This window comes from Pteronotus mesoamericanus, unplaced genomic scaffold (assembly GCF_021234165.1).
Source record: "Pteronotus mesoamericanus isolate MK-2021 breed Mesoamerican mustached bat unplaced genomic scaffold, CSHL_Meso_final scaffold_636, whole genome shotgun sequence".
Classification (NCBI taxonomy): domain Eukaryota; kingdom Metazoa; phylum Chordata; class Mammalia; order Chiroptera; family Mormoopidae; genus Pteronotus; species Pteronotus mesoamericanus.
In genome coordinates, this window is record NW_026555324.1 from 734,731 (window position 1) to 761,411 (window position 26,681).

At 44.1% G+C, this 26,681-nt stretch overlaps 2 protein-coding genes across 2 annotated transcripts in view; one reads left to right on the forward strand and one right to left on the reverse strand.

Moving 5' to 3' along the window:
* Positions 1-22,293, reverse strand: part of RFX2 (regulatory factor X2) — an 82,272-nt gene extending 59,979 nt beyond the window's left edge. The window contains exon 1 of the mRNA XM_054562041.1: positions 22,238-22,293. The gene's annotated coding sequence lies outside the window, so the exon portion shown is untranslated. The remainder of the gene's footprint in view (positions 1-22,237) is intronic.
* The window catches only part of ACSBG2 (acyl-CoA synthetase bubblegum family member 2), a 48,547-nt gene continuing 43,999 nt past the window's right edge, over positions 22,134-26,681 (forward strand). Inside the window, exon 1 of the mRNA XM_054562127.1 lies at positions 22,134-22,345. Within this exon, the coding sequence (XP_054418102.1) occupies positions 22,134-22,345 (212 nt within the window). The remainder of the gene's footprint in view (positions 22,346-26,681) is intronic.

A 26,681-nucleotide genomic window follows, 5' to 3' on the forward strand; every position in this document is an offset into this window, starting at 1 on the left:
CAAGATTACTAAGAAATTTATTGCAAGATAAAAGATAGAGGCCAGAGGTCTTGCCGTGCAAGCTTCAGAAGCAGAGTTCTCCTGCTCTGGGCAATGAGCAGACACGGGCCACTTCAGGGGTGTCCGCTTGTTTAGGGAGGAAGGCAAACTTCCATTGCTCTTAGTGCTCATCAGTCTCCGGGGACAATGATATATCTCACTTGGCCCTGGAGCGAAAATCTAGTCAAAGATTGTTCAGCAAGACCCAGGGAGCTCTCTGAGACATGACAATGCATCAACGAAAGGCAAAATGGGAAATATTTATCCCATCTGTCATCTTCCCTGTCCTCTGCTCTCCTCATCTCGACCCTCAGTCCAATCTAATCAGAATGAAAGGACATTTTACTCTGTTCCTACTAAAGTTTCAACCCCAAAGCAAAATCTCAGTGCACTTTGACAAAATGGAGCAAAATAGTTTTTATTGTTGTTGAACTCATTATTCTAATTAAATTCAAAGAGTGAAATCTTGGAGGTATTTTAGTTTCTAAACTAATTAATCCTCACACAGGCTAAGAAGATACACTGAAATTGATTCCATTTTAGGAAGACATTCTAATCAAAATCTTGGGGTGGGGAGGAATGTAATTTTTTAAATTTAAGAGAGCTCCATAAAACCTTGAAAATATTTTAATATTTTAATAATGACTTTCCCGTTCCATCAATATTAAGATGAGCCTTCATTTTTCTCCGCAAACACTTCTCACCAGCATGGGGGTGGGGAAGAACCGGAGTGTGAAATGGGCAAGCAGCTTGCAACAGCCAGACAGATGCCTAGCTTCATCTGGTTCTGTTTTTGGTGTCTCCATTCCCAGCTCCGTATTAACTCAGCTCCCAAAGCAGAGCAAAACATCACTTAAGAAAAAAATGGAATAAAATGTTCTAGCTCTGCTTGAAAGGTGGAAAGAGAAACAGATGAGTGTGAGACATAACTCAAGGAACAGCAAACGGGCCTGTCCATCCTCCCCTCTCCCTCTTCGCTCTCACTCAGACCGTGCACGTGGATAAGCAGCCCCCTTCAAACGCATCCATGCGCTAATATGGGTTCCATTCCTCTTGCTTCTGGAAGCCCTGGCAGCTGACATTACCTAGCTGCTGGCTCATCGTGACCACCCTTACATTTGAGCAGCATTTAGTACTACTTTAGCAGCGTTTTTTAAAGATAAATATTTGACATTTCCATCCACGTGGAATTTGAAATGGTCAAATGTTTACTAACGCTTACTGCACTCTGGAATAATGAAGACAGAATTGCATTTCTGAGTAAATCAAATCCTCTTTTTTATGATGCAAATTTCAGGCTTATGATTAGATTAAGAGTGGATTCTGATCTCAATAATTGGGGCTAAATGCTCCTCTTCTGGGAGCTACGGCATCTATCTGCCCAGACTATTCGCTCGGGCCGTGCTGTGTATGGTAACATCTGCGAGGATGGAGGACACCAGCAGAAACTGGCAGAAATCTCTCTCCAGCAAACACAAAGTGTGCGTTTTGTCCTTACACACGAATGATCGTGGACAACCACAGGAGGACTGCTCAGCAACTGCAGGACAGGCCTGCCCCCGGGGCAGCAGGGGCTTTGGGAAGAGCCCCAGTCTAGGTCACCTCTCAGGAAGACGGAAGGTGCCTGAGCGGCAGCCCCACCCAAAGTGGCTGATGTTGGCCAGACAACATGGACTTCCATTTCTTTCTCCATTTCTGGAGAAAATAAATTCCATCTGCTTCTGTGGATCACTGTGTTGAATAAAATGAAGCCTATCAAGCATGGGGTTTAACTGCCAGCCCAGCACATAGCAGGTGCTTAATAAATGCTAATTAGTTGTTGTTGTAATCCACTCCAATATGTGGAACCAAGACCAATTGCTGCTTTTGCCTATTTAAATATCTGAAGCTCTAAAAGCAGTTATGCACTTTGCTATTTGGGATTTCAAAACCAAATAAGCATGACATATTCTTCAGGTAGTACCTCATGTTATGTGCTCTATTCATTACAGGGCATATTTGGGCCCAATACTTAATACGTGTTTCTTTCCCAGCACCATGCCAAATGTAGCAGCTCTCCTTCCAAATTAACACTGCTGCATTACTATCAGAAAGATCGCTTCTTATCAGCCCCTTTCCTTCTCAGAAATTCCACTGCTCTATAAGACCTCAGAGCATGTACAGTACACTCCCCATGGCTGAGTGTCTCATAAATTGCTTGACAAATGGTGACAAAGACAGTGTTTAGTGCTGTCCTTCCCAGTGAGAGGGGGAGCTGGTGAGTTTGTTTAATTCCCCATAAGGAGATCCTCTTTGCTTCCTGTACTTTGCTCTAGGTTTCTGGGGTTTGCATCACTAAACCGCTGGCTTGGCCAATGCCCTCCCCGGGACTAACTCAAAGGCAGGTGAGGGCTCCTGGAGTGTCCTCCCAGGCGTGTGCCAGGGAGGCAGACACAAGGCCATGCAGCACTGGCTGCCGGCAAGGGGTAGTGAATTCTATCCCAGGACCGGGAACCCTCAAGACCCAGGATTTGTCCAAACCCACATAGTCAGAGAATGAAGAGGTAGCTGGAAGCAGGGTCTCCCCCGTCAAAATTTATCTTATGGAAATACACATGTCCAGGAAGGTACATGGTCACATAAACACTATCCACCAATGTTCATGACAGCATGATTCACAATAGCCACAATATACAAACAACCCAAATGTCCATCAGCTGATTAAACAAAAGGTGGTCCACCCACACATTGGAATATTACTCAGCCATGAAAAGGAACGAAACTGACACTGGCTATATGGATGGACCTTGAACACATAACACTCAGTGACAGAAGCCAGACACAAAAGGCCACACTGTATGTGATTCCATTTATGCGGAAAGTCCAGAACAGGCACATCCACAGAGACAGGTAGCAGATTAGTGGTTGTTAGGAGCTGGGGAAGGGATTTGGGGAGTGATTGCTAATGGAGATGGGGTTTCTTTTTGAGGTGAGTATAATGTTCTGGAATTAAGAGGTGGTAGTTGCACAACTCTGTGCACATGCTAAAAACTACTAAACTGTATACTTTAAATGGGCCGACTTTACGGTACATGAAATGTATCTCAATAAAGTTCTAAAAAAAAAAAAGGTGTATGGACAACATGTCCCTGATATCGTTATTTGAAGTCACAAAAAATTGGAAACAACTTAAATGTTCATAGGAAAAAATTTCAATAAATCATGGTATATCCTCGCTATATACTTTGATGTCATAAAAAAGAATGAGGTACATACTCCAGGACAGATCTGCAAGATAGGCAGTGCCAGCCACACGGCAGGCTCGCAGACATTCATAGAATCTATGCATGTGTGAAAGCTCATACACCCCGAAAGGTGAGCATGAATGTATGTAAACTTTAACTGGAAATAAACGAAGAAGTGAATTTACTGAAGGCAGGCACTATTCTAGGCTCTGAGCATTCAAAGGCAAACAAGTTGGATGAAAGCTCTGCTCTTGTGGAGGCGACATCCTCATGCAGGAGACTCAGACAAAAGGCCAGATACCAGATACAAAGTGATCTAGGATTGCAGAGAGCTGGGCTGGGACAAAAGGAGACGGCAAAGGGACAGAGCTGGGACAGTGGTAGAGAGAGACTCCCAACCTCTTGACAGACCAGCTGAGACCTGACCTGAGCAGGGGCCAACCCGGGTGGGCGTGGGAGGGAGCACTCCAGGCTCAGGGGGCGGCAGGTGCCGAGGCCCTGGGGCCGCAGAGCTGGGTGTCCAGAGAGCTCAGCAAAGACCCTGAGGGTGTGGCTGCAAGTCTGGATTTTATTCCAGTTCCTGAGGGAAACCCAGGGTGAAGGCACAATATGATCTTACACTTTTAAAACAGCAACTTTTTAGACTATTAGGAGAGGGAAAACTACGGGGGAGCTCCCTTGGCATTTACTATGCTACAATATTAATAATAATTATAATTTCTTAATTCTTCATTGAGCTTCTTAAGACCTATATATAACACCTGGGCAGAAAATGTATCATTTTATAAAAGAAGCCAAGTAAAGTCAGCCCAGTAAAGGAAGGGTTAAATAATTAAGTATTTAATTAATAGGAAAGTAAATGACGGCTCCTACAATTTTAATGCAGTAATTGTATGCTCAGTCATTCATCATAGCCCACAAGCAACAACTTGCTTCTTAATTCAGTGTGAATTGTCTCTATTGACCTATAAATGGCACTATCCAAAAATTAAATAATTTATGAGTGTACACTCATTTTTTTTAAAAGCACATAAAACAGTAGAGAGAGGAAATGGACAAGACAGTGAATCTGTAGTTTGGTTATAGTTACTTGTTGTTAGGGGTTAATATACTAAGTTGATTTCAGTCAGGATTGGCACACTTTTTTTATAAAGGGCCAGAGAATATTTTTCACTCCATGGGCCAGAGTCTCTGTCACTATTTCTAGAAAGTCACCATGGACAGTAAGTAAATAAGGAGTGTGGCTGCATCCATGTCCTTCAGGAGAACCCTGCCAGAGCCCGGGGCAAAGGAAAAAAATCAGCAATACAGACTTTGCCTTTATTTAAAATTTTGCTATTTTGCTCTTCATGGATTTTTTGGCATTTATTTTGATTTTTAAAACTATGGCATTAAACTATTATTTATCTTGACGGCTGAGTTTTTTGTTGGTGCCACCCACCCCTTACATTTTGTGTTCAAGGTGAGCGCCCGCTTGCCTCACCCTAGTCCCAGCCCTGGAGCTGCCCAATAGAACTTTACAGCCATTGAAATTTGATTTTAATATAATTTTTATGCATCACAGAATATTCTTTTGATTTTTTTCAACCATTTGAGAATGCAAAAAATATTCTCAGCTTTCGGGACTTCCACAAAAACAGGCACCGTGCCAGATTTGCCCCAGGGTTAGTGTGCTGGCCTGTGTTAGACGGCCATTTAGGAGCCGTTTCTTAATGTTCTTCACATTTGCAGAAAAATACCTGCCATCAAGTGGGCACTCAGAGGACTCTGAACAAATTAGTCCTATTGTTTCCTTTCTGCAATCCCTGCTAAGGTTGCTTCTCATTCTTTGTTCATCCCCAGATCCTCAAATGCACCAGCATCCATACCCAGACCATGACCATGTTCGAAGCACATCCTTAGGGTTTTCACTAAAGCTGTGATCCAGCAGGAGAGGTGGGACTGACAAGAGGTAAACTAAGAGAGAATACCTCTTTCATGTCCCACTGGAAAGACAATCCAAGTGAAATATTTATTGTTGTTACTTTTAATAGTGGTAAAATAAAAAATTTACCACTTTAACCATTTGTAAGGGTGCAGTTCACTGACACTAAGCACAGTCACATTGTTGGGCAATCATTGCTACCGTCCATCTCCAGAGCTTTGTTCATCCTGAGAAGTGAAACTCTGTACCCACTGAACACCCCACTCCCCAGCCCCTGGCATCCACCATCCTCCTTTTCGTCTCTGGGAATCTGACTCCTCTATGACCCTCCCAAGTGGAATCATACAATATTTGTCCATTTGTGACTGGATTATTTCACTTAATATAATGTTTTCAAGGTTTATCCATGTTGTAGCAGTTGTCAGAATTTCTTTCCTCTTTAAGGTTGAATGATATTCCATTGTGTGGATGGACTACATTGTGTGGATGGCATCATACGCCAATGGATATGTGGGTTGCTTCCACCTTTGGCTACTGTGAATAATGCTACTATGAATATGGGTATGTAAAGATCTGTTCAAGTATCTGAGTATCTACCCAGAGGTGGAACTGCAGGATCATATAGTAGTTCTAGGTATAATTTTTTGAGGAGCCTCCATACTGTTTTCCGCAGCAGCTGCACAATTTTACATGCCCACAAGCCATGCACAAGGGTTCCAGTTTCTACATTGTTGCCAACATCTGTTATTTTCTTTTCTTCTTTTTAAATATTAGCCATCTCTAATGATGTGAACTAGTATCTCATTGTAATTTTGATTTGTAGTTCTTAATGATTAGTAAGTTTGAGCATCTTTTCCCATGGTTATTGGCCATTTGTATCTTCTTAGGAGAAGTACCTATTCAAATATTTGCCTATTTCTTAATTGAGTTGGTTTTGTTGTTGTTGAGTTGTAGGAGTTCTCTATATAGTCTGGATATTAACCTTTTATTAGATATATGACTTGCAAACATTTTTTTCCCATTCCATGGGTTGCCTTTTCATTCTGAGAGTGTCCTTTGATGAGTGAAAGTTTCTAATTTTCATGAACTCAAATTTATCTATTTTTTTCTTTTGCTGTCTCTGCCTTTGGTGTTATATCAAAGACTCACTGCTGAATCCAATGTCATGAAGATTTTCCCCTATGTTTTCTTCTAAGAGTGTTATAGTTTTAGCTCTTACATTGAGGTCTTGGATGCTTTCTGAGTTACGCTTTGTATATGGTATAAAACAAAGGTCCAATTTCATTCTTCTGCATGTGGATATGCAGTTTTCCAACATCATTTGTTGAAAGGACTGTCCTTTCCCCCACTGAACGGTCTTGGCACCCTTGGAGTAAAATATTATAAACAAGTAATCAAGTTAATTAATAACACATGAAGTTCTAATCTTGCCAGAAAGAACACCCAGAAAGTGAATTTGTGAAAGAAGTTGACGTACATTAGATGAATTCTACTTTCCCCAATGGTAATGGACCTATCTGAGTGTAGCTCCTATTCCTACTCCCAGTGGTGGCTTCCTTACTATCCCTTTCAGGTGGAATTCCTGTGTAGCTGACCTGCACCACTCTACAGAGATACGAACATCACACAAGGATCACTGTTATTTTGCTTACAACAAAGTGTTAGGTTTTCACCTAGTTTTTGCTCTTCTATTTAAAAAAACCCAGAGAACACTTGGAAAGTGATTTAAATTCTGCAATTTTCCCATTCAAGTGACTACAGCAGGATCCTATAACTGGGTCCAAGGGTTCACAACGGTGTACTTCAGGGAGTCTGTAAACCTGAACTTGAACATGAAATTCAAGTTGGAGGCGCATATGTTTATGCCTGTTCTCCTGGGGAAAAACATTCCCAACACTCAGAAAATTTTGGAAGTGGTCCTGACTGAAGTAAGGTTAAGAACTACTGGCCTATAGTGATATGTTGTGTTTTTTGGAGGGAGGGATGCTGCTTGTAACTTAAGTTCACAAATTCAAGGATTCCAGTTGTGGACGAGCCTCACTGTGTGATCCAGGCAGGTCAGTAGTCTTGAGAAGTGCCATAATAATTCCCTTCCTGGAGGAAGGGCAGAATGGTGGCAGTGGGTCGCCAATCACATACGGCAGAGCCATGGGGCCAGATGGGACAGTCACAGGAGTGGAGTGGATGCATGTCCTGTCTGGAGTGGGAAGCCACAGTATGAAGGCAGCTAGACTTCTTTCCCACATCCCATATTTAGGAATTCAAACAGTTCAGGAAGGGATCATGCTGATAATCAGATAAGTCTTCAATGGCCACCTTGTTGTTACCTAACACACAGGCCACCAAGCCCAGGGAATGCCACAGATTTGAGGAAACCCGAGGTAGAAACGTCTGCCAGTGGGGAATAAAGAGGAGAAAGGAGAAGTCATGGTTTTTTCTAGTGCCTATCCCAACTGAACCAAGGAGAGTGACACACTTGACATCTTTGGTAGCTGACACTGACCACTCTCACAGCAAGGGAGTAAGGTGAGTTGCATTTACATTCTTATCCCAGAGAAGCCCAATGCTGGTTCCCTTCCTCCCAGGGGTCTAGCTATGTCTCAATCCTGAAAAACCCAGCTACAAAAAATGATTCAAAGTCATGGAGAATGCATTTCAAGTGGGGTTTTAGCTGTATATGGAAAAGACTAAAATGTGGAAATAGTTTGCTTTTTTGATCTTTATCTAAACACTGATTTTTTTCCGTACAGAGGAGCCATAATTCTTCTTATGTGTCACTGTTACAGTGTGCTCCCATACGAAGCCAACTAGTTATAGGTGTTGGTTTTTCCCACATGGGAGCCTGTTTCCTTGTACCATCACCTGTAGCAGCCTTTAACTTTAGAAATCACTGCTGGGCGCCATGATTTACACACCAAATTGCAGAGCTGGTCCAACCTCCCCAGAGGGAGCAGGAGTCCTTCAGTGACAGCCACCTGGAGCCAAGTATCGCGGAGCCTGGGACCAGAACAAAAAGGAACCAATGCTTCCTGACTACAGAGCACCTTCCCACCCAGGAGTGTTGGTCCAACCCTAATGAATGCCATGGACAGAAAGGCTGGGCACTTGGCATTAAAATTCAAAAACGGTGCAGTTTTATAGACATAAAAAGACAAAGGCAATTCAGTCTGCAAGACAGATGTGGCCAGAGGAAGACTCTTCTTTAATGACAGCAAGCAGTAGAAGATAGTAAGATAGATATTATTCCTCTCACCAATAGAGGAAGCAGAAATAAGCTTTATTATGTTAAGCACTCCTACAGATTCTTAGGGGTTTCATAAACCACTAAATCAGTCTCATGATGATGTGCCAGGCGCTAGTCACATACAACCAGTGCTGTGTGTCAGCTAGTGCCCACATGCGCTCTTTAAAGGCCCTGACAGCAATTACTTTAGGCCTTGTGGGTCGGTCTCTGTTGAGACTACCTGGTTCCCCCGTCACAGGGCGCCAACCACCACAGATGATATGGACGCAGATGAACATGGGCATACGCCAATAACACTTTATGGAGGAACACTGAAAAGTGCATTTCATATAATTTTACGTGTTCCAAAATATTATTCTTTCACTGATTTTTTTCAATCACTTAAAAATGTAAAAAACCAGTCTTAGCTCTTGGCTGCACAAAATCAGGAGGTAGGTTTGTAGCCCGTGGACTGTTTGCTGACCCCGTACTAGACTCAGACATTTGGACTCATGTCTCTAAAAGAGAATCTAAAATAATTCTTTATAAATAAATGGATAGGTGTCAAAAGCCCATATAATTGCGAGTGGCCCTCTGTATCCTCCGGTTTTGCATCTGTGGATTCAACCAACTTTGGATCAAAAATATTCCAGAAAAAGTCCTGAAAAGCAGAACCTCAACATACTGCACACTGGGCACTACACTGAGGCCACACAAGTGAGTGACGTGCAGGCATCCACTGATGTATGTGTCCTATACGCACATACAGGTTGTGTGCACACACTAAGCCATCTTATATAAGGGCCTCGATCATCTGGGGATTTTGGTGCTAGCCAGGGTCTGGGACCCAATCCCCTGTGGATATTGAGGGACAACTAAACCAAGAACATTCTAGAAATCTCAGTGCCCAGAGGGTCAATGACACTCTTAGGGTGAGGACCAACATCTCTGTCATGTCTCCCTCTGGAGGAAGAGAATGCAGGATTTTGGGAAGTCTCTGAAAAGGAGGTGCCAGAGGCCAGGGCTGGAGCCATGTCACAAGGGAGAGAAGATGGCCCTCATGTCCTGTCAATTCTGACCCTCCACCCCCTGTGTGGGTGGCTCTGATGTGTGTGCCCTGCACCTTCATGATTCAGGGTCTTTGGACATTTCACAGAGAAAGGGAAACTAGTGGCAAGAATATTGGATAGACATTTGGAGAGGCGCTTCTCCAAAGAAGATGTACAAATAGCCAATAAACACATGAAGAGATGCTCAATATCATTAGTAATTTGGAAAATAAAATAAAAAAACCACAAGATACCACTTCACACCTACTAGGTTGGCTATAATAAAAACAAGGGAAAATAACAAGTGTTGGTGAGGATGTGGAGAAATTGGAACCCTCCCACACAGCTGGTAAGAATGAAAATGGGGCAGCTGCTGTGGAAAACACTTGGCAGCTCCTCAAGAAGTTAAACATGGAGCTACCGTGTGACCCAGCAGTTCCACTTCTAGGTATCTAAACCCTACCCAAGAGAAATGGAAATCTATGTTCACACAACAACTTGCCCACAATGTTCATAGCGGCATTATTCCCAATAGTCAAAAAGAAACAACTCAAACGTCCATCACAAACAAATGGATAAACAAGCATGGACCATCCACATACCTGAATGTTATCAGCCGTAAAAGAGAATAAGGCACTGACCCTCACTACACCATGGATGAACTTCAACACATAGATGCTCTGTGGAAGGAGCTGGTTCCAAAAGAAGTCACATATTACGTGGTTCCATTTACAGGAAACATACAGAACAGAAGAACCCGTAGAGACAGTAGATCCATGGTTGTCAGGGAGGGTGGGGGGCAGAGAGTGACTGGTATTGGTACGGGGTTTCTTTGGGGGGGTGATGAAAACATTCTGGAATTAGATAATGGTGATGGCTGCATAATATTTCAAATATCATAAAGGCCATTGAATTGTACTTTAAAATTGTGAATTTTATGTTATGTGAGTTTTATCTCAATTAAAAAAATGATAGAGCAAGGGTTAATAAATGCCAGACAAGAAGAAAAATAGATGATCTATAACTTAGAATGGTCCCTATATTCTTTACCTTAGAAGTGAAATATGATGTTGGTTGAAATAATGAGAAAATTAGGCCTGAGAACTTGGTCAAAATTTTTAAAGTTTTCAGAAACAAATTCTGTTAATAAACAAAACACCCCCAACACACTATCCCTTTCTATTTGAAAACCTCCAGGGAACAGGGTGGGGGAGAATATAAGCAAATCTGTTTTAGAAATGGCAAGACATTTGCAAAGATGTGTCCTGTAAATAGACTAACGGCAGGGGCTGGACAATGAATGAGAAAGGAACAGCTAGGATAGGCATTTCACCATCAGGAATTTGAAACCAGAATATGTCTCAGTTCAGGCATCAAGAGAATTATAGGCTCTCTGGCCCAAGTCCTAAGAGAATAGCATCACTGGAGAGTAAGCAGGTAGTTTCTGGAAGATTCTACATTCATATAGCATTACAAAGGAAAAACCAGATTAGGTTAGTGTCTCGAAAGTCTTAAAGGATGTTAAGATATCCATTAAATTTAAAGTGGGAGAAAAGTTCAGATTAAAGATGGATGACTTATCCATCTTTATCCAAAGATTTATCCATGATTTGGTCTTCGGAATTCTGGTTTTAAGTTGTTTGCATAGAGAAGCAGTCTTCACTGTAATGAGAAGTCACCTACACAAACAGAGAAAGAGGTTCAAGGGCAGGATCTAGAGACGGCGCAAGTGGGCTCCCTACTGAAGCTGGCAGGAGCAGACACTGCAGCAGGAGCTCCGGTCCCTTTGCTGGCCCATGGAGGCCAGTGACTGGATTCGGCAGGTTATGAATGGAGGGTGGCCAAGAGGTTACATGCCAGATTGCTAGGACAGGTCTCTGTTGGGAGAGCAGCAGAAAGAATGCTTTGGTGGATTATCAAGGTAGCAAAGAGCTGAATGCCACGTATCAATGGGGAACTCAAAGGGGAGGGAAAATGCTGTTACTATGTAAGAATCGGCTCTGTCAAGGCAACAAGCGTGAACTTGTGTGGGCACAAACCGGCTGCGAGGCAGGGCCTTCCCCAGAGGCACACACGGGCATGGGCGCAGCTCTGGTGTCAGACTGGGGCTGAGTCAGGCACACCAAGGCTGTGAAATAGGCAGAGCAGAATTGACCAGAAAGCAGGGGCTGGTCCAGGGAGAGGTTCCATGGGGCCAGAGAGCCTGCAAAATCGCAGGCAGAATCAGACAGATGCATTTGCTGTGCACTTTCCTGGGAGGAGGATGCACGTTTTCACCAGGTTGTCCAAAGGTCTGTGGCCCGCTATTTTATGAATGGCACCAGAAGTTAAGGGTAAAGGACAGGCATATTGTGACAGCCCCACGGCATGGGGGGGAGCAGGAGAAGGTGGCACCAGCCGGTCATGCTGGATATGGTGTGGATGCAGGTAAGGACACGAGTGGCAGGTGACCTTCGCTGCAGTAACAGCATGTGAAAGTAACGAGAGAAAGCCAATGCAGTGGAAGGAGGCCCTTGGACCCAGCCCTTCCCATTCTGAGAACTTGCCAACACCTCACACATGTGCACAGAGGTGTTTGGACAAGGCTATTTACTGCAGCATCGCTGAAAAAGAATTAACAAGATGCCCCTCAATAAGGGGCTAATTCAATATCCCAACCACAGCTGTGCAATGGAATCTCATGCAGTTACATGGAGAGAATGAGGTGAACACATGAAGAGTGATAAGGGAAAGTATGGACTAAATACTAGATGGAAAAAGGGGGTTGCAGGAGAATGGGTAGAATATGATCCCTTTTTTGCCAAAAAAAAAAACCCCAAACAAACACAAAACAACAAAAAACTAGTGCAGTCATGAAAAGAAGTGAAGCACTGATACGCACTAGTTACATCACAGGTGGACCTTGAAAACTCCTCAGTGCAAGAAGCTGCACAGAAAAGTCTACTTTTTACGTTTGAACTAATGAATCATGTAAGTCCATTAGTTCAAATGGAGTATATGATTCCATTTACGTGAAATGTCCAGAACAGGTAAATCCACAGAGGTGGGAAGTGGTTAGTCGGGGGATGAGGGTGACGGTAAGGGAGATGGGACGTCTGTGGGGGGTGATGAAAAGATTCTGGAACTAGATAGTGCTGATCGTTGCATAATTTTGTGAACATACTATAAACCACCAAAGGCTGCCATTACCTGACATAGGCTGTGCCCTCTGAAGAGCCCTCTGGGGTCAAGTGTTTTATTCACTCATATATTGAACGTGAAGTCCTATGGGAAGTGTGGTAGGGTCAGCGGTCCTTGTCCTCCAGGAGCGTGCAACCGAGAACAGGAAATAAGATGCAGAAATCGCACCATGTCCAAGTAGCCTTGTGATGCTAAATCTCCAGGCCATGACAATTCAGGAGTCACTGCCACTTCTGGCCGATTAGTTCAATGGTCGCTATCTAGAAGGTGATTCTGTCATCCAGAGGATGCTTGGGCACGTCTGGAGACATAGTTGTGTCACGACTTGAGGGTGAGTAGGTGCCACCGTTCTGGCAGATGGAGGCCCGGGATGCTGCTCAACACTCTACAGTGCCCAGGGCAGCCTCCCACCCTCCACCAAGAATGACCTGGCCCCAAACGTCAACAACGCTGAAGAGGAAAGGCCCCGCCCTAGTCTGGCATTTTCCCACTCAGCTCACCGGTTGAAATCTCAAGGCTTCATGGTGAAAAAGCATTGAAGAAGGGTCTTCAGAGAAGAGTAAGATTGTCATCAGTAGTCATGACATTGCAGAGAGAGGAGAGACATAAGTACAAGACCTGTTTAAGGGATGGCAAGCCGATCCGGAGGCGATGAAAACGGAGAGGGGGCTGGATGGAGACAAGCCTTGAACCAGGCTAAGCAGGATGTGGTTATGACAAAGCGAAGGGGCCAGTCCCTCAGTGTGGCTAACAAAAGTAGAGAAACTGCCCATCCCCTCCTCCTAACAGAGCCCAGGAGAACCGAGGTGGGTCAGGGGAAGACGATGACGGGATCGGTAAGAATCATGATACGAAGGAACCCCAGTCTATGCAGGACAGGAAGTGATGTGGAGCGCACGTACTGGTGCTGAGGTGGAGGCTGGGGAAACAGTGCTCCTAGGAGGGGAGAGGAGGGCTGGGCACCTGGCAGCAAGCAGGACAAAGGACTGCAGTCACCACTGGAGCGACAGCAGGGACAGAAGCTAGGCTTTGTAGACACCACAAAGGGGAGAGGAGAAGCTTCCAGCCAGAAGTCTGGTGAAGGCACCACCTTGCTGCCCCGTCTCCCCTTCTAACCCCACCATCCTGTAGTGTCTAAAATAGCCGCTAACTGATGAACCATGCACACCGGGGCGCCCCAGTGATTAGAGCCCAGCTGGCAAATACATGCTCAGTGTGACCTAAGGCCGGCAATTAACTGAGTCACACGGGGCTTCCAGAAATACTTTCTATTTACTCCCGGTTGTCATTTGAAGAGTTGGCTGTATAACCATACCATGATTTACACAACTGGTAAGCTACTGAAATAATATTCCCAGTTTATGCTTTAATTTTGGATCTGAATGTCAGTGGCCAATGGTTGGTTGCTAACAATATTAAAATTTTCTAGCATCTTCTCCCCTCTTAACTTTCCACATGATGATATATTAAAACACTTAAACTATTCAACTAATTATAAAATGTTGGAGATTTGGGGCCCAAAATTATTTCCTGAGTGGATGGAGGCCCCAGACTGCTCCTCACATAAAGAAGTCCCCCATAAGTGAATTATTCTAGGAAATGAAGAATTCTTTGAGAAAGCAGAAGCGTATCCTTTAAGCTGTTTTCTGTGGGTCTGGAATTCCAAGTCTATTTTTTTCTCAAGGCAGGCTACATCTGCCTGTCTGTATTCCGAGAAGAAAGGCAGAGGTGGGAAAGCGCTCTGTGTTTTCTTTGGGTTCTCCCTGGTCAGGGCGGAGCTGGAACATATTTGTGGGTTGGTAATTTTTTTGGAAACTGCTTCCAAGGCCTTACCCCACGAATCACCTTTTGGACAGAAACGTATCCTAGAAACATGGCACTGTTTCTAAAAGATAAACAGTTTGCATTTTTAAAATGTAGGCATAATTAAGTGCTATTATGAGTTTAGGAATAGACTTCTGTATCATTAGGATGATTTCAACACATTTCCAGGCAGACAGGCACTCCTGAGTCAAGCCTTCTGCCTTTCTGTGGGGACTGGTCCCAGTCTGATTGGTCTGGTCTCCATCAGGCCTCACGCTTCCTGGTGCTCAGTCCTTGAGTTACTCCCCCTTTGCCTGCAGAATCCATTTCCAGTTACTCCTTTCATCAAAGAATCCCTTCAGTACCTCTTCTGTCCAGCGCTATACACAAGGCCAAACGGTGGAACAACCCAAGTGTCCATGGATGGAGAGATGAATGAATAAACACAATGTGGTCCCTCCGGACAATGGAATGTTATTCAGCCTTGAGAAAGAAGGAAATTTTGACACATGCTACAACATGGATGAATCTTAAGGGCATTATGCTTAATGAATTAGCGAGACACAAGAGGACAAATACTGTAGGATTCTACTCATAGGAGGTCCCTAGAGGAGTCAAATCCATAGAAACAGAAAGTAGATCAGTGGGAGCCAGGGGCTGGGGGAGGGGGAATGGGAGTTAGTGTTTAATGCGGACAGAGTTTCAGTCTGGGAAGATGGAAAACTTCTGAGATGGGTGGTAGTGATGGTTGCTGCACAACGATGTGAATGTACGTAACGCCACTGAACTGTACACTTAAAATAGTTAAAATAGTAAACTTTATACTTCCAAATTCAATATTTTGCCACAGTTTAAAATACTTACTTTCCTCTGATTCTTAGTTGGTTCCCTGCTCCTTGAACTTTGATGGCTGTGCCCTGGCCCTCTCTGCTCCCTCTCCACCCTCTCCGTGGGTGATCTCATCTGTTTTCATGATTGAAATGACCGATTGTATGCTGACAGCTCCTAGATCCTGACCTCCAGCCTGGCCTGCCCCCTCAGCTCCGGAGGCCGCCACTCAGCTGTGCATACTGGAAAACAGCCCCACTTCAATGTCCCGCAGACATCCCAAGCTAGCCAAGCCCATGACTGAATCCATGACTCTCCCACCCCAAGGCAGCTTCTCCTGTGGTCCCTGACTCATTGAAATGACATGCTCCACCTGATCCCCAAAGTCAGACACCCGGGAATTGCTCTGGGATTCTCTTGCCCTTTGTTCCACAGCAAGTCACCTGGTCGCTGAAGTCGCCGAGAACCCCACCGGCTTCCCCAGCAGCCCCCAGCCGGGGCTGTCAGCCAGGCCCTTGCCACCCTTTGCCTAGATCTGGCAACAGCAATCTCTCCACCTCCAGACACCAAGACTTCCGATGCGTATACCAATATCGCCCTGATCATAAAGCTGCTTGCCCACACACTTCTCAGCCCAGTGCCAGAGAGACAAATCCCATCTGTCCAGCGGGGTCGCAAATGTTTCCTATAAAGGCCTAGATGTTAAATATTTTAGGTTTTGTGTCTACACTCTGTGTCACAAATACTCAGCCTTGCCGTTGCCTTGCCAAAGCTGCTAGAGATGGTAGGTAAATGAATGGGTGTAGCTGTGTGCCAATAAAACTTTACTTACAAAAAACAGGCTGCAGCTGGCCTATACCTGCTCTTCTGCTAATCTCCCTTGTACCCTGCTTGCTGGAAATGCAGCCATGCCACTACCCTCCCCACTGACGGCATGCGGGACACCACTACCCAGAATCAGCTTAAATCCGTCATCTCCTGAACACCTCTCTTGGCCCCCCCAGGGAGAGTGGCCTCCCTCCTCTGTGTACTCCCTTGCTGCGCCGTACAGAGATACCCAGCACAGCTCCTTTTTAAAGCTGGCTTCCTATCTGAGTTGGTATTGGGTCTTCATCACCTAATAGGATGAGTTTATAGTATGAAAGAATGATGAACAATTGTCAGAGGCCCAGAAAGCAGGTGTTCCAGCAAACAATTAAACACCACAGATCAGACAACTACAGGCAGAAGAGAAATAAAAGCTAGTTTATACTTAGAATAGAATCTAGACTCTTCCCCATGGCCTCTGGGACCTTTGGCCTCTCCTCCTTCTGCTCACCAGGGATTAGAGACACAGCCAGTTTTCTCGGCCTTGACCAGGCCCAGCTGATTCCTCTTGTCCCAGGACCTTTGCACCTGCCTCCTGCCTAGAAGGTTCTTTCCTCTGAAGTCCACAGGGTCTTTGCCTCTCACAGTTTCAGTCTCAGCTCAACTGTCACCTCTTGAAGAGTTTCCTTGAACACCAGTAGCCTGGTTCTTCAATTCACACACACACACATGCAGGCACGCGCATACACACTCAAAATAACTGCAAATATCTTAGTAGAAATAGGGTTACTGTATACGGCAAATCTGGGCTTCATTGCCTGGTAAATGACAATTGCTATAGAGGGCCACATGTAAGTTCTATGAATTTTTAATGGCTTTATAATTTTTTTCAACATGGACAATGGCAGCTGTAATGCAATTCACAGCATCCAAAGTCCACGTGCTGCATGTATAATCTACATGTTTGAGAAGTCAACTTTATTTTTCAGAAAGTTATAGCAGTCACAAAAATGAAAAATTAGAATAAGGAGTTGCCAGGGCATAAAATGGGGTTTTCAAACATACAAAACCTATGTATCATAAAAAAGGAATGCATTTCAGGAAAAAAAGAGGTGAGGTGTAGCAAGGAGCAAGGCCAGGCTGTCTACCCCTGAGGGCTTAGCCAAGTCCTGGCACGAAGACCAGGCCAGGTCTCACCTCCAAGTGGCTGATTCCAGACTTCTACTGGTGGCACTGAAGAGCCAGTGATAACAGCGAAGGGAAACCAGTTTCTAAATGTTCTAATCTCAAAGTTCTGCCTGCAGCGCTGGTCACTTGACAAAATCTACCCAAAAGCATGATGTTCAGGACCTAATTTCAGAAGGGTGTACACAATAACCAAGATGCAGAATTGCGAGTGACTTGTTTCAGTTTTGCAGAGGACTTACGTTTGCCGAGTGATACATTAGCACCAACGAGTTTCTAAGCTAATGGAAGGGCATTTCCCACCCTAAAATAGGCAGCGTAATCTGGCCAGCTCAGTCAGGCCAGACATGTTCACTCAATGTCTACACAGCACTTGATACTGGGCAGGAAACCAAAATAAAAAATAATCTCAGGCCACTTCTGCTTGTCCTAATAATAATAATAATAATGATAATGATAATAATAATAATAATAAATAATAATAAATGGTTGGAGTGTTGACCTGTACACCAAAAGGCTGTGCATTCAATCCCTGGTCAGGTCACATACTTAGGTTGCAGATTCGATCCCCAGGCTGGGGTACATGTGGGAGGCAACTGATCAATGTTTCTCTCTTACATTGATTTCTCTCTTCCTCTCTCTCTCCCTCTGTCTCTAAAATCAATAAACATATGTACAGGTAAATTTTTTAAAAAATAATAATTACTCTTTTTTGAGCATCTATATGTGCCAGGCTTTGTGCTGAGCAGTTTGTTGATATTATTTCTAACAAAGCAATCATAAAGCTACTAATAACCCCCTCTCTGCCAGGCCCCAAAGTTCACCTCTGCAGCACATCCTATGTCCAACCTGCAGTTTTTCCTTTACTCCCCCCTCTGCCCTATTCATCTGATCTGGGCTGTACTGAGTCCCATAGATCACAGTACGTATCAGATAAGGAGTAACTCTTAATTTCTATATGTGTTTTCGCATAGCTGTGTAGAAAACCATTTATTTACCCATTTAACAAATATTTATCAAGGGCCCACTCTGTGCCAGAATTATTCTCAGCCCCAGGAATACATAAGTTAATAAAACAGAGCTTCTTTCCCTCACTGAGCTGATATTCCAAGAGGAGACAATGATAATAAAATCAATAAACATAACATACGGAGTCTTAGACAGTGATAAATGCTAAGGAGGCCAAGAAAGCAGGGAAGGAGGCTAAGACTGCATCGCTTTCGAATGGGAAGATGACGTTTTTGACGAGGCCTGAAGGCAGTGAGGGAGCAGCCTCCCCCTACCCCACCCCTAGTGCGTGGGCAGAAAGCTTTCCAGGCAGAGCACTTGGGGAACTTCTGGGAGGCTGGCATAGGGGATCGTGGCTGGAGATGAGGCCAAGAGATATTGGGGTGGGCAGCCAGGGTCGGGGTAGGGCTTGGGATGGAGGGAGACTTTGGCTTTTGCTCTAAGTGAGATGGGAACTATGGGAGGGTTTTTAACTGAATGCACAACAGGACACAATATGATCCCCAACCCCACACCCCGCCAAGTGAACAGGCTGGAATCATGTGGGCAGCAGGTGATGGTGGCTTGGAGTAGGGGGCTGGCAGTGGAGGTCACCAGCTGTGGTCAGATTCTAGGTCCCCACCGAAGGTGGAGTGGGTTATCTTGCTGATGCCTTGAGAGAAAGGGGAGTGGAGAACAACACCAAAGTGTTGGCCTGAGCAGCTGAGAGGAGCCAGCAGATACAAAGGGAGGATGGAACTCCGGAGGAGCAGATTTGGAAGTGGGCGGATATCTTGGGCTCAGCTTGGTCACCTCGTGTTTAGATTGCCCATCAGAATCCATCTGGTTGTGTCCAGCAGGCAGCTGGCCAGACTTTTCTGCTAGGAAGCTCCTAGGAGCCTGTCTCATCACTGGTAATCTCAGTCTGAGCTTCCTGGGCACAAATTCCCCCAGATTCATCCACTTCATATCCCGCACCCTACTACTTGATTCTGCATCTTCCTTTACTCAAGTTCTCCCACTTTTATTTTTTCCTTTAATAATTACTTTGCTGATCTTGGGGTTTACAAAAAGCATGTAGGTAGTTTTCAATGTCCTCTCTAATTCCCAATGCATATTGCCTTCATTCATTCATTGGACAATTAAGTACACTCTGTGCCAGGCATGTATCTAAGGGAACATGGCCTGTGGTGGAGCTAATTACCATTGACATTCGAGAAGGGGGATCAAAATGCTCTTTTTAATACGTAAGTCCATGCTCCTCTATGATAATAGTGAAATCCAAAAAACTCTAAAAATGGGAAGTTTTTGGTAAATTTCACATGGACTCATTTGGCAAATCTGACCTGAAGTGGCATGAGGTTGTTGATGGTCCTTATGTGCCCCATTTAATGAGAACGTGTGTACAGTTTCACGCAGCAGTAAGAATCTGTGTTGTGTGTCCAGGCTGGGAATTTGAGGCACTGGGTCAGAACTTGTACTTTCCTGTCCCAGAGTTCATGAGGGTCCCCACAAGCAAGACAGTTTCCCTGAGAACTTCTTGCTTTGTAAATAGATTCATATTTTACAAATAAGTAGGGGTGTATGGGGGAGGCATATTATTTAAATAAGTGGTCAACCTGCAATTAGTTTTAAAAAAAGCCAACTATATTATGATATATCTCCTTTAGGCCTTGGAATTTTATGAGTAAAACAACCACATGTGACTATATAAAATCCCATAATATCCAAAGTTTTGATGCAATTATATTAATTAAAGTTAAATTAATTAAATATTGATTAATATTAATTTTATAACTTGAATCTGAAACTACAAATTAGACCTAAGGAATAAGAAGAGCCAAATAAACAATTTTGGAGCATCTCCATTTCTGGTGAATGGCTCCATGCTGGCAGCATTTTTGTGGTAAACATGCTTAGAAGATGAGTATAAGATAATCTGTGCCCTTCACCCAGAAAGCAAATATCAACTGAATTTCAAAGGACTTCTGCTAATTGGGGGTAATTAATAACTTTGTCTCTGTCCTCCTGATACCCCTTTTGAGCACCTTGGACGGTTATTTGGGACAAGAGAGATATACACTTAAAGGGCTAATGAATTCAGTATTGCTCTTACTGTGGGGCAAACCACTTCTGGACTCACTCCTCACCCAAATCAGTTGGAATATCAGAGGATCACAAAGCCGGTTATCATTTCCATCATATATTATGGGAAGTCTTTTTAATAAAAAAACTACCAAATCCCCTCTAATACTTCATCAAGCCTGTAGAAGAAAGAGCACTGGTCATTAAGAAAAGTAAATTCTTTTTCTGGGGAGGGCTTACCAAACACTAATTTCTCTGGTCAGAGCAGGTGAGTAGCCATTTCTATGGTTATTTTAGTCAGTTCAAGTCTTTAAACTTGAGTGGGTAACCAATTCCCCTACTTACTTCCTAGGACAGAAGGCCAGGGTCTTTATATAAACGAATAAAAAATATTTCAGGGCATCAAGCAAAAGATGAAAACATATTAACAACGTGCAATCATAAAAAACAGTTGTAGATATTTTGTGTCATTATTATCATTATTACTTTTTCGTTGGGGAAGTCAGAACTGAGAGTCTTGTATACCTTTGATATTTTGTATTTGAAAAGATAAAGCTTATTGGGATGGGGGGGGCGCGGTTTTGAAAGTCTGCACTGACTGTTGATTTCACAAAACAAGGAAATAATTGGAAGGAGGCATCACACGCAGAAGCAGAAATAAGGTCTATGGGGAAGCGCAGCCCTGGACTCCTACGCAGCATCTTGCCCTTGTCCCTCATTCCTGCGGGGCAACCAGGAGGTTAAAATTAGGACGATGAACCACCCCCGTCGCCGCCCTAATGGCAGGGGCAGCTCGCCCCGCGGGCCCTGGATAGAGCCACTAGGAAACCCAACTTGCCTCGCGCAGCGGCGAGAAAAACCCTCCGGGACGGAGCCGGAGGGAGCGCCGCGGCTTCTCCCAGAGCGAAAAGGAAAGGAATAAAGAACTTTGGGGACGGATGGATATTTAAGGGGTTTGGATCCACAAACACACACGCACACACTCGTACAACCGCAGGAGAAAAATGCCGCCGAGGAGTTTGAGCCACAAGTTGGGCTCTTTAACAACATAATAAATGAATAATAGTAACGATAAAACCCTCTAGTGAAACTTCGATCAGTCCAAATAGGGGAGATAGCTGCGGGGTGCGCAGGAATGTGGGGTTAGGAGGGAGGTGGGAAAGAGCGTCGGAGGGGCTAAAAACTCCAGCATTTGGGGGGCAAGGTAAGAAACGGGTCCCCAAGTAGCCGGAGTCTCCGGGGCTTGTGAAAAAGTGAGAAGGGGGAGGGGTTCCCCCCCAAGACAAGCGCATCGACCTTTGGTTAAAAAGTGAAAAACGGGCTCAAGGGGCGCCCTCAAATTCAGTATGTTCGGGGCGGGGGGATGGGAGGTCAAAACAAGAAGAGGGTCCCAGGGCCCCCAACCCAGGAAGGAATTTGGGGTAAAGGTGAGAAGAGTCTTCGAGTCCCTCCTAACTCGAAGTTTGAGGTTAAGAGAGACAAGGGTCCCGGGGAGCCCCAATTTCACAGGTTTGGGGAGTAAAGGGGGTCCACAGGCGTTTCCAGTTCGGGAAGTTTAAAAGAAGTTTGAGCGGTGTCATCGGGGCGCCTCCAATTACGGGATTTTGGGGGTAAGACTGAGAGGGGTCCGCCGGCGTCCTATCCCGGAAGTTTTATAAAAAGTGAGGGACGGATCCCCACTTCCCCCCGAGTTTGGTTAAAAGGAAGGAGGAGTTTCAGGGAGATTCTAAACTCAGCAGCTCCTGCGGGACTTGGGGTGCGAAGGCGGGCCCCGCGGGCGCGCCGTCCGGACGTTTAGGATGAACGACGAGGGCTGCGCTGCTAGTCCCCCGACCCCCTGTCCGGAGCCCCGCCACCCCCAGCCAGCACTCCCCGCCGGGGCCCGGGCGGTCGCATCGGTCACCTGGAGTTCGGGCCGGGAGTTCAGGCAGCGGCTCCCCCGGCAGCGGCGGCTGCAGCAGCGGCGGCGGCGGCGGCGGCAGCAGCGGCTGCTGCGTGTTGGTCCCCGTTGGTAAGTAACAGTCTCCACGGCTACAGTCTCTATGGCGGCAGCGGTGGCGGCCGCGGCTGCTGCTCCTCCTAGCTCCGGCTGCCCGCCTCGCGCCGCCCGCCCGCCCCGACGGGGTGGGGCGTTGTTACCGGCAACGGTTACCAGGTTCCATGCCCCACCCCTTCAACGGCCCGCCCATGCCCGCCTCCAACGGGCGCGGGGGGCGTGGCGCAAGGTTCTGCGGCGTCCCATTGGTTGATCGTGGTGCTTGTCAGAGTGGGAGTTACAGGGGAGGAAGAGGACGGCTGACCAGTCGCCAGGAAGGAGGGTGGAGCTTAGCTGGAGGCGCCCATAGATACTAGGGTTGAGCGTTGCAGAGCGGGAGGCTCCTGTCGACTTGTGGCTAGTGGCGGGGATCCCGGAAAGCCGGGTTTGGGGAACACACCTGCCTTTATTTCATAGATGCTAAAGGTTGTGGACGAGAAGGCGCCACATGCTAAACCTGACAAGCCCCAGGGAGGCCTATATAGGATGGTCTGAAATGAAAACTTTTTAACTAAAAGTGGTTCAAGGCAAGTGGTGGTGCCCTAGGCTAGAATCTTCCCTGACAAGTCCATCTTTGCATAAATTGAGCCTGTCTATTGTCTTTTTTTCATCTACGCTATTATTCTTGGAATGTCAATGTAACTGCCATTTTTCAGGACCCATCTGGGCACAACCACACCGGAGCAGAGACCACAAATCCACACTTTTATTGTTATCATGTTAATCATTGACTTAACTATCCTGTACCCACGGTTGTAAAAGAAGTAACGTGTTTTGCCATGTATAATGCACACCTGTGTTTGATGCCCATGGTATGTAATCATTACACCCATGTATAACGCATATCCTTATTTTTCCCTCAAAAATTTGGGCAAAAAACTGTGCAATATACACAGCACAATACAGGTATGTGTCCATCTTTTTACTTTTTATCCAATCACAGAGGTTTCCCACTTTGCTTTCTCCTGACTCGCAATGGATCTATTGCCAATGGATTTCATGTAACCCACTTATGCCTCCCCTTTTGACTGTAATGTATAAAATGTGGTGCAAAACTGCCATTTTATGGAGCATTTTCTCAACTCATTAGGGTTTTTCTTCCTGGTAATTGCTGTCAGTTTGGGTCAGATAAACTCATAAAAATTCTCTACAGGTTTGGACATTTCTCACATTGAAAAGGGAGATCCAGGCATAGTCTGGGTCCAGTGTCTTCAGACTGACTCTTGGGCACCTCCTAACTGTTTTTCAAAGCCCACAAGCTGAAATTTTTAAAATATTTTTAATCTAAAGGGTTTTAAAAATCAAAAGAATAATCTCTCTTGGCCGGTGTAGCTCATTTGGTTAGAGCGTCGTCCCGGACACCAAAAGGTTGTACATTCAATTCCAGCACATACCTCCATTGTGGGTTCCATGTCCACACTACAGGAGGCAACCAAATAGATGTTTCTCTACCTCACCTCTCTCTTTCTCTATCTTCCTTCCTCTCTCTCTAAAAAGTAAACTATGTCCTCTGATGAGGATTTAAAAAAAAAGAATTGTCTTTTGTGAAATGTGAAAAAAACATGAAACTCTTTATTTGATTAAATCCAGTATTTTCAACTCCTTCAGGAGTTAGCAAACTGTGGCTAGTGGGCCATATTCCGTCTTCCTGTGTTTGTTAAGTTTTGTTAGAACACATGCTCTCCCTTTAAGGGAGGTTGAAGGTGGCTTTCACACTACAAGATAGTAGAAAGTGGGACAATTGCACAAAGGCATAAGGAGAGACAAAAATATTTACTATCTTGCCTGTCACAGGAAATGTTTGCCAACCCTCTTCCCTCCCCTCAGCCCCACATGGCAGGTTCAGCTACGAGTAGGACATTTGTGCCAAGGTTGGAATGATGAGGAAAGAGGGAAGTAGATTTAGGAATTCAAAATCCCTGGGGTGGATACTCGTGTTGAACAGCAGAAAGCAAGTCCTGGGGTGTGGCTGGAGCAGAGCGAATGGGGAGGGCAGGTGGTGAGTCAGAGCGGAGGGGTTCATTTGCTTGAGATCTCATAGGCCATCAGGAAGGGTCCTCAGAAGATTAGGAAGCCATTGGAGGGTTTTCAGCAGGGAGAAGATGTAACCCGATCTGTGATTTGTGATTTTTAAAGCTTGTGTGTGGAGAACAAATTGTAGCGAACAAGAAAGACAGAGAATTTGAGTGTCTGTTGCAGTTTCCCTGGACTAAGAAGTGTGGTGGCTTGGACTGCGGGACGGGTAGTGGAGGCAGAGATGAGCGGGTGGTTGGAGGCACATTTTGGAGAACATGCTAAAGGACTTGATGTGAAATAAAGTTTTAGGGTGTGATGGGAGGTGCCTTGGAGCCACCTTGTATAGTCCATTCTGTTAAAACTTTTGTTTTGAAAATCTAAATTTGTCCCAACGTAGTGTCATATTTACAGTAGTACTTTTATGTGTTTCTTAACTAACATGTGTAAAACTCTGCTATCTCAAAAGAAGTCAGGAGGGAAATTAGAAAATGCTTGCAGATGAAAGAAAATGAAACCCAACATACCAAAATGTATAGGATGCAACTCAGTGGAGGAAAATTTAGAGCTGTAATAACCTGTGTTTTAAAAAGAGAGAAAAATGTTTCCCTGGCTAGATAGATAGCTCTATTGGTTAGAACGTCTTCCTGCTACAACCTAAGATTGCAGTTTCAATCCTGGTCAAGGTACATGCAGGAATTAACCAATGAATGCATGGATGAGTGGAACAATAAATCGATGTTTCCTTCTCTTTCTCTCCCTCCCTCTTTCTTTCCCTTCCTCTCTCTCTCTAAAATCAATTTTTAAAAATTAAAAAAAGAGAAAGATTTCAAATGATTAACCTCATCTTCCCCTTTGAAACTGAAAGATAAGAGTAAACTAAACCAGAAGCTGGCAGAATAAGTAAAATAATAAAGACTAGGGCCAGAGTAAATGAAATAGAGAATAGAAAATTAATAGAATTAACAAAAACACAAGTTTGTTTGAAATATCAACAAAGTTGACAAACCTTTAACTAGACTGACAGACCAATATTAGAGAGAAGACTCAAATTACTAAAATCATGGATGAAAGAGGGGACATATCAGGCCACCTAGAAAAGATGATAAAACAGTATTACGAACAATTGTATGCCAACAGGTTAGACATCCTAGACAAAATGGGCAAATTCTTAGAAAGACATAAACTATCCAAACTGACCTCAGAAGAAACAGAAAAAATCAGAATGAACCTAATGAGTAAAGAACCTGCATCAATGATAATGATAATAATTAATAAACAACTTTCCACAAAGAAAAACCCAGGACCATATGACTTCACTGGTGAATTCTACCAAATATTTAAAGAAGAATTAACACCAATCTTTCACAAACTATTCTTAAAAATAGAAGAGATGGAACATTCCATGAGTCCCTTCTAACATTATATAAAACATATTACCCTGATACCAAAACCAGACGAAGACATCACGAGAAGAGAAAACTAGAGATCAATATCCTTTTTGAACACAGATGCAAAAAATCCTAAACAAAATACTATTAAACTAAATCCAGCAACATATAAAAAGAATTATACTCCATGAGCAAGTAGAATTTATCTCAAGAATGCAATTTTTGTTTGTTCAATATAAAAGAAAATCATGTTAGTACAATAAAGGACAAAAACCGCATGATCATCTCAACAGACGCAGAAAAAGCATTTGACAAAATCCAGCACTCTTTCATGATAAATAAAAAACACTCAGCAAACTTGGAACAGAGCAGAACTTCCTCAACCTGATAAAGGGCATCTACAAAAATGCCACTGTAATGATCATGGTGAGAAACTGAGTGTTTTCCCTCTGAGCTCAGGAACAAGACAAAAATGTCTGCTGTCACCATTTCTGGTCACCCTTGTACTGGGTGTACCTAACTATCTCTATTTGCATGATCTTGTATGTGGAAAATCCTAAGGAACCCATTAAAACGTGATTAGGACTAATAAAGGAATTCAGCAAGGTTTCAGAATACAAGCAAATGTATACAGAACTCAATTGTTTTTCTCTACATGAGCAATGAACAATCTGAAAATTAAATTAAGAAAAGAATTCCATCTATAATAACACCAAAAAGAATAAAAGACTTGGGAACAAACTTAAGTTAAAAGACATCTCATGTTCATGGATGAGAGGAGTTAATGTTATTAAGATAGTAATATTCCCCAAACTAACTGATCTACAGACTCAATGTAATCTTTATCAAAATCTAGATTTTTTTTCCTTGCAGAAATTGACAAGCTGATCCTAGACTTCATATGGAAA